Source organism: Chiloscyllium plagiosum, chromosome 1 (assembly GCF_004010195.1).
Source record: "Chiloscyllium plagiosum isolate BGI_BamShark_2017 chromosome 1, ASM401019v2, whole genome shotgun sequence".
NCBI lineage: Eukaryota > Metazoa > Chordata > Chondrichthyes > Orectolobiformes > Hemiscylliidae > Chiloscyllium > Chiloscyllium plagiosum.
This window is the reverse complement of record NC_057710.1, coordinates 68,123,999-68,132,209: the sequence shown is the minus strand read 5'-3', so window position 1 is coordinate 68,132,209 and position 8,211 is coordinate 68,123,999. Positions and strand designations below refer to the sequence as shown.

Here is an 8,211-nt window from a genome sequence, read left to right as displayed (position 1 = left end):
GCTCTGATCTCCAGCATCTGAAGTCCTCACTTTCTCCCAGCTCAAATCTTGTCAATTTTAAACTGGTAACCTGCAGGATGATGATTGTGTTAGATTCAGTGATGGTAATGCCATTGAATATCAAAGGGCGATGGTTAGATTCTCTCTTGTTGGAGATGGTCATTGCCGGGTACTTGCATGGAATGAATTTTACATGCCATTCATCAGCCCAATTCTGAAAAGTGTCCATGTCTTGCTGTAGTATATACAGTATAGTGTAGTTAAAGATCTGGGACCTGTGGGATGTTAGTTCCAGCTATGTGGCAGCAGTGGCTAGGATTTACAGAGCTGCTTTAATATGGAAAAGGACCTTCCAAAGCGAGCGTCGGGACCCCAAACTGGGTATTAGAAATTTTGGTTTCCCAAGCTCCAAGGCTGTAATGGCTGCCATGAAGCTCTGACTGAGTTATAACAGAATCTCTCCCATCCTTACAGACAAGCTGATATTTTGACAGGCCCTCCACCTTATCCCACTTACACAGATCTCACTGAGGAGTTGCAATAACTCTCAAGCAAAGACATGCCAGAGAATTCCTAGAGGCCTGGCACTCCAATCACAACGCCATAAACAAACACATAGATCTAGATACCATCTATCAACCCCCCAGAAAACGAACAGGAAATGACATCACCACAAACCCCAGGAACCCCATCCAGGACAAACATATAAATAGAAAGCAGGAGACAACAGCTTCGCTTCACTTGGAGGTCGCCACTGATAATGTTACCTAGCCAGGTAATGAAACATCTGGATATCAAATCTACAGCTCAGTGAGCAAACCTACACCCTAAACTCTCAAGCCTCCAAATGAGGTCAAATTGAGAAAAAAAGGTCTGGGAAGCACTGACACAGAATACCTCCCAATTCCTTTATGTAAAATAGAGGGTGGATAATTGAACTAAAGGAACAAAGGAGCTCATGCAAAAGGATAATGTGCGGGTTAGAGGACTTGAATCAAAATGATAGGGTTTAAGGTGGTGGAGAGACAGAAATCGACAGGTAGAACAGTTCAAGTTGAAAGATACTAAAGAATAAAGAGAAGGCAGCTGAACACTCTTTCATCAATGGTTCAACTGGTAATGTCCCTTGGCAAGCAATTGTGAATGTCAGGCAGATTGGACCCTCTTGTGGCACAGTGTCCCTACCCCGGACCGAGAGGTCTGTGTTCAAGACCCATCTGCTCCAGAGATGTGCAATAACATCTTTGAAAAGCTAGATCAGAAAATAGGTTAATTTTTTTCAACAATCAATTTACTGGCAGTAATTAGCATTTAAAGAGAGAAAAAAACAAGAGTCACGGTGATTTTGGTGGTAGGAAAGTTGCTCAGTAGTGTTAGAAAGCACTTCTGGACATAGAACAAAATATATTTTTGTAAAAAGCCAGCAAAGGGACTGTTGTGGAACAGTGGAAATGTTCCAGGAGGCCCAGGGTCAAGTCCTACAGGCTTTATCTTCATACCTTCTCTGAGCAAATTGATTAGAAAGTAACTGTGTGTGCCGAAAAAATGTCTCTATCCAGTCAAACAGTAATTAGTGCTGCCTCCTCCATCTTGTAAAAAATAAAACGAGTGACACTGAGCTGCCCTTAATGGGCTCTGCATGTAAATTAATCAATTAGAAAACATTGTGGTGGCTAATAGGTGAAAAAAATACCATAGATGATTTAATGATAGAAATAAAATGTCCAGTTGTGTGTAAAAGCACTTCTGGATGTAAAACAAACATGTGGAACATGCACAGTGGGTCACAAAAAGGCCTAAAGTGTGTCAAAAAGTTGCAAAAAAAAGACCAAATTGGGATTAGAAGAGGGATTTCCTTGAACAGCAGCTTCAGCAAATCCAACAAGTTTACACTGGGATTGCCATATCAGGGGCCAGGATCTTCAACAGAACACAATATAACATCTGTGGTTAAATGGAAGTTATTTGCAGCAATTTTAAGAGTTATGTGAATGTACGCTTAAAGTATGCACAGGACTGAAATTGTGCTTTGCTTGCAGTATAATGGCTATTTGATGGACCAATAGATGTGACACTCAATTGCAGTTGGGTCCATATAAACAGTGGAAATAAATCAGCATACAACAACAAGACTTGTACTTATATGTTCTCGTAATATTTTGAAATATCCCAAGGCATTTCACAGAAGGGTGGCAAAACATAATGTGACATCAGTTGAAATATAGAGATAGGCAACAAGTAGCTATGAAGTTTGGACAAATAGGTAAAAGAGGCACATTAGAAAATGTCATCGGTTGAAATGCAAAGAGGGAATTCCAGACAATAGAGCCTAGGCAGCTGAATGCATGTCCACCACGGGTGAAGCAGTTCTCATCAGAGATGCTGAAATACAGAGCTGGAGGAACCTGGAAGGAATGCACTCCTCTTGCTCTGACCATTCCTGTCAATCTGCACGCTTTTGTTGCTGAAAGATCAGCGTTCGCAGCGTTTCTGTTTGGAAACAGATTTTATAAAGTGACAACCCTTTTAAAGTGTTGGTTTAGAGGACCAAAAGTTAATCATTGCAAGCATACATTTTCATTCGTTAGGAAATGAGCTCGGGGGGGATGCACGTGTCTGAACATTGCTGGGACGTGAGAAACTGAAATGATGCCAGAAGCTGCTGTGCCCGCTCGAGTGGCCGCACACAACCCCAGAGACTCGGAGGAATTCACTGTTTGTTTGTTGTTCTTCGCGTCCTTGAACATTTGACGAGTACGTGACAGCTCGAAGCTGAAAATCCTTACAAAACATCTAAACATAACATCTTACGTCAACGCATCGTTTCAATTCCTGGATGGCAACCCTGTTTAACATGTTTAATTCCATCGACTTCCAGCCCGGATTTGGAAACCTACAACACAAGCTGCCCAGAAGACAACAACACCGGATTTAGGAAACGGAGCCGGTGAAAAACATGTGGGCACACGCCTGATAAAAGGCAGCGTGCTGCGGCTCAGTGCAGACGGCCAGTGCAACTACAACTCTGGAGAGATGGCTAGGGCTAGCGTTGCTTGCTTATTGCTCCTTTTCACTGGGCTCACGGTGCAAGGCTTCACTCTGAAGTATGCCGTTGACTGTTCGTACCCGTGTGAACGGACCGCCGCGTGTCCCGGGACGGCGGGCTGTAAAAGGACCGTACTGGATGACTGCGGCTGCTGCAAGGTGTGTGCAGCCGCCAGGGGAGAGGTGTGTTACCGCACTGTGGCCGGAATGGATGGGGTTAAATGCGGACCGGGCTTACGGTGCCATTTTAACAGCGAAGAAGACGACTTCGGAGATGAATATGGTATTTGCAGAGGTAAATGCACACTGTAGGGGGTGGGGGGAAGTGAAATGTATTAATCCCACCTTCTCCGGGATGGTTCAGCACCTTGTGTGTGTTTCAGTTTAAGCACTGATGGTCTTTTATCAGAATGTAGGGGTTAAAAGGTTGCAGTATTTGGAAAAGGATTTGAAAGCTCTGTTAGGCTGTGAATTGAAGCTAGCCAGCCTTTCACTCGCTGTTATGTGGATGGTCTTTATGCAAGTCAATGGCCTAAGCATTTGGTCAGGGATGCAAACAGAAAAGGGGTCTCTGAAGAAGGGTCACTGGACCCGAAAGGTTAACTCTGCTTTCTTTCCACAGATGCTGCCACACCCGCTGAGTTTTTTTTCAGCCGTTTCTGGTTTTGTTTCTGATTTCCCAACACTGCAATTTTTTTTAAGAAAATGCATCCTTTCCGGTCAGCCCAGAGCACACCTTTGTACATACACTGAGGCAGGTCCCTATCGCACTGCACTGAGTGTCTTCAATATAAAATGAGTGGATAGCGTCCTGACCTGAAAAGTGTGTCCTTCTTAGGGGAAAAGAGGAGTCGATCCCTGGATGTCTCCGAATTTAGTTTTCCGGATTTGTATTCCCATATTGTAGATATTGGAGTGGTCATGATGCGTGCAATTCACGTAGCGCCAGACCATTCTCAGCTTGTGCTGTTATTTACAATTAATATTGGGGGCTCTGTTGCCCACTGGAGTCTTTTGGCAATAACTGAATCCACCTTTGAACATGCATCCAGCAGCTAGATCAGGAGTCCCGGCGCCTGTGGGACCATGTAAACAGCAGCGCAGTGGCTGGTTCCTGGTTAGCTTACTGCCAGTGCCCAGCTTGGATGAGGAGAGGCATCCAGACTGCAAACGGTAGCTGGCTCTGTCTCCCCATCTGACCCGCCATGGTCTCCAGCATTTGTTTTCAACCCACCGCCAATATCAGCCATGGAACATCAAAGTCTGAAAATGCTCTCACTGTTTACACCGCGTTCAGAGGTCTGTCAGTCTGCCCTTCTGCAAATCCCTCCTTTCGTCTGGTCTAGGACAGATCTCAGTGTCCCGGTCCCCTGACACTTCTGTCTGTTAGAGGTGTAGCTGATCGATGTAAGAGGTTCCGGCTTAGTCTAGCAACTGCATTCTTTATTTGGAACTGACTGACACCTCACAATTAGAATTTCAGTCCTAAGGCAGATTGTAAACTAGCGGTTCATCTTAATAAGCGCTGTCATGCAGCTTGCTAACTCCGAGCATGGGCACGTTCAGGTATCTGTACAACCTGGGACTGTGGGTGAACAAGGGAAACGCAGAAAGCCTGTATAAGCTCCTGATTGTAAAATGAATGCAGTTGCGGCGCGATCTCATGTTGCACACTCATTATGTGGCAGATATATGAGCGGGGGGGGGGAGCTAAACTCAGGTCTTCTAGCTCAGAGGTGGGGACACTACCATTATGTTGTATAAGGCTGTCATTGAAGTTACTTTAAGCCGGCTGACCGCGCCTCTGTAATCGGGTGTTGCTCTTTCAGACTGCCCCTTTGGAACCTATGGCCTGGAGTGCAGGAAGCAGTGTCAGTGTCCGTTTGGGATCTGTAACAGGGAGACTGGCCAGTGCATGAAGTTCCCGTTCTTTCAAATCCCTGAAACAAAACCTGGAAACCGGAGGGAATCTGCGTCTCTACCAGGTAATCCACCGCAGCACAAAACTGCATCGACTCCCTCGGAATTCGCCCAGTATCGATTTGAATCTGAAACATTGCGCGAGGGTGGGAGAAATTGAAATATTGTCCGGGGGGAAAAGAAATCTCCCCAAATCGTGTACACACAGACAGAAATAATACGCAACTCGAGAAATGAAACATTGAATGCTGTAAAGGTGCATATGTAGCATGCGAATTCATTGACAGTGAACCTCACTCGCTTTTTAAAACAGAAATCGAGCAAGGATCGGGACACAGCAGTGAGGACCTGAAGCAGAATCTTCTTCAGGATGAAACAAATAGCTCTATCGGAGAGGAAGGACAAACCCCCCGCTAATGTTTGCCCAGATTTCGATCTGAAATGAGTTCTGTTGGAACTCATTGTATAATGCAATTCTTGGATGTTGTATTGAAACACGCGCCTATGTGGACTATGAAATGTTGTTTGTACAGAAGCACTATTTTGTTAATAATTGACATTCTTAACTTTATTATATTTTGTAGAAAGTGCCTTAAAACATTGTGTGTCATCCACGGTCCCAAAGGATAAGGTTTCAGAGCATGGATCTGCCCGCCATAGCAGATGTAGCTTTTAAGAACTTTGATTTCTGTGTTTATGCCAACACGCTCCTTTCATCTTACACATATTAAAATTCAGTGGAAGCCAGGCCTGACTTAAATACGAACTGACATTCAGGAAAGCACTTCCAGCACCTTGACTCCATTTCTGAGCATGGTTTGGGGAAAGCTAGACATTGAACAGGGAGTCTCAGTTACCACTCCCAAAGCTATTTTTCTCTCCTATTATGTCATTATAGTTTAGCATCTCACCCACAACACTGTCCTCAATTCCACTTAAAACCTACTGTGCTTGTTTAATCTAAGTTTGTTTTTAATAGTATGCATGTCTTATCTCTTTCCAAGCATTCCCATTGAAGCCTCCTTATCCTTTGCCTCATCCATTTTCAGGTCTATCCTCATTCCCCTCAGCTCTTTTCCCATTTGGAATCCCAATTTTCTAAACTACAAGTTTGTTATTACTAATTGTTTCTTATTTCAATTTTTAAATTTGTTTAGGTAGTGTCCCAATCTACAAACTTAGCCTTAGCTTCTCCATTTAAAAAGAAATCAATGTGCATGCAAATTGGCAAAGATAGTTAATAGAGAACAGCTTTGCCTCAGAAAATGTAGCCACAAGATTGTATGTAAAATTGCTGACAATAGTCAACTTTGTTCCTTTATAATGCATTGCCATCTTCTGCATTTCATAATCTGTAATTAGCTGTTTTATTCGGCCATATATTGTACCAGCCTCCAGACCATTCATTAATTAGCAAATAACATTCATTCTTACTGTTAAAATATTGTAAAACCAGATATGTCTTTCAAAAATAAAATGTGTATATATAGTAAAATATTAGATACTATTCATTGTTGTTGAAACTCCATGTTCCTTAATAGAGAACAAACATTTGAATTTATTTTTGTGCTTCACTATGTATATATTGTCAAAACTAGCATAGGTGTGCAGAGAAGGCACTGTTATCTTTACTAAATGAACAGGTAAAAATGAAAATGCACAATATGTCTTTGAATACTTGAAAGTCAAAGATTGGTTGATTTTTTTTCAGATGGGAATATATCCTGAAGAGATTCCACTAAAATGTTAACCATCTTTTCAATGTTAAATGCCCAATGAAAAGTGGTGCCTTTCCATCTCATCTGATTTTATTTAAATGCTCCTCATTCAACTTTTTATTTACTAAATTGTTTTCAGAAAAATGTAGCTATCATATAAAAGAGCTGAATATATTGTGGCGTTGCATGTATTTTATGTAGAAAAAGATGTGAATAAATTCAAATTCATCCTGAAGGGGCATGGATTATAGAAATAAAACTCTGACTGTATTTATGAAGCATTTTGTTTTATATTTCAACATCGCTGTTGGCGTCTTCTTGTTTGAGGGTGACAGTTTCCTTTGGTTTGAATCAGCTTGGCTGTACTTTGTTATCCTTAATACCAATTATCAAATTAATCTCCATGGTTTCAAGTTACAGATGAGTAAGACATAATTTCTACAACTACACTTTACTAATGTAAGTAATTAAATAAACACAGATGTTAATTTTATTTATAAACCAAACAAATCAGTTACTGATTTTTACCATAGACAGTAATAGTCAGTATTAACTGTTTAATTAATAGAAAATTCCATACCCAAAGACTTCTGTGTATTCTGGTGATTTGTATCATGACCACTTGTATACACAACTCTGCTGTAAGGACAACAGCAAGAAATGGCAGATTATGATACTGACAACCCTGTCAGTGCAATGTCTTTGTCTGCAACAGACTGCCATCCCAGAGCCACAGCAGCACAAGACAATGGTTTGCACCAGCTCCATCAGTCTGAAGACTGTCATCATCTCTATCGAAACATGAAGATTTTAATAAATGAGTGAGAAGGGATTTGGTTAGAAATCAAAATAATCTCTGAATAAAGAAATCACAACTACTTAAAATTTTACGTCAGAAGTGTAAGCCAAACTACTCAAAACGAACTCCCATCCAATTCAACTATTGAGCTGATTTTCCACATTTAGCAATAAACATTCCACTTTATATAATGTTTTTAATTGGGAGTCCTCAGTTTTGGTACCAATGTTTCTAAAAAGAGGGCATTATAAAAATAATCATGCTACATAAGAGACAAAAAAAATCACTTAGAATCTAGCCATGATTGATTTGCAGAGGGGAGTTGAGGGGACAAATAACCTACACCTTTCAAACAGCAAAGCAAATCACAGCTGGCTCATAAACACATATAATCCCACCTTTCTCGCGGGTTCGAGTGGCTGTCGGAGGAGAGGGCCGTGGTGGCGAGGGCGACCAGGGTTGGGGACGTGCTGGGTGCCGGGGGCCTGGGCTGGACGCTGCCGCAGGACATAGCCAGCAGGGCAGCGGTAGACGTCCGGTACGTGGCCACCGCCATCCGACGCCTTAAAACGGCGGTGCTCGGACCCGACGTAGTGCACCAGTTGGAGGACGCTCAGGTGTGCGGTGGGATCCCGTCCGCGCTCACCCCAGCCCGGACGGAATTTCACATTGGCCCCAAGGGCCCGTACTTCCTGCGGGAGCCTGTGCCCCACAACCTGAGCCACCTCC

The 8,211-nt window shown here is 42.6% G+C and overlaps 1 protein-coding gene across 1 annotated transcript; it reads left to right on the top strand.

Moving 5' to 3' along the window:
* Positions 1 to 2,172: 2,172 nt before the first annotated feature.
* esm1 (endothelial cell-specific molecule 1) lies at positions 2,173 to 6,943 on the top strand. The gene is made up of 3 exons (XM_043701527.1): positions 2,173 to 3,340; positions 4,875 to 5,030; positions 5,279 to 6,943. Exons 1-3 carry the CDS (start codon positions 3,034 to 3,036, stop codon positions 5,380 to 5,382), a joined length of 567 nt encoding a protein of 188 aa, XP_043557462.1. The 5' UTR covers positions 2,173 to 3,033; the 3' UTR covers positions 5,383 to 6,943.
* Positions 6,944 to 8,211: the final 1,268 nt, after the last annotated feature.

What these genes read in the sequence shown, in the direction of transcription:
- esm1 (XM_043701527.1), top strand. Translation starts at nt 3,034, where the DNA reads ATGGCTAGGGCTAGCGTTGCTTGCTTATTGCTCCTTTTCACTGGGCTC. An exon ending in TGAATATGGTATTTGCAGAG is followed by an intron (nt 3,341 to 4,874) that starts GTAAATGCACAC and finishes TTGCTCTTTCAG; the next exon opens with ACTGCCCCTTTGGAACCTAT. An exon ending in GGAATCTGCGTCTCTACCAG is followed by an intron (nt 5,031 to 5,278) that starts GTAATCCACCGC and finishes TTTTTAAAACAG; the next exon opens with AAATCGAGCAAGGATCGGGA.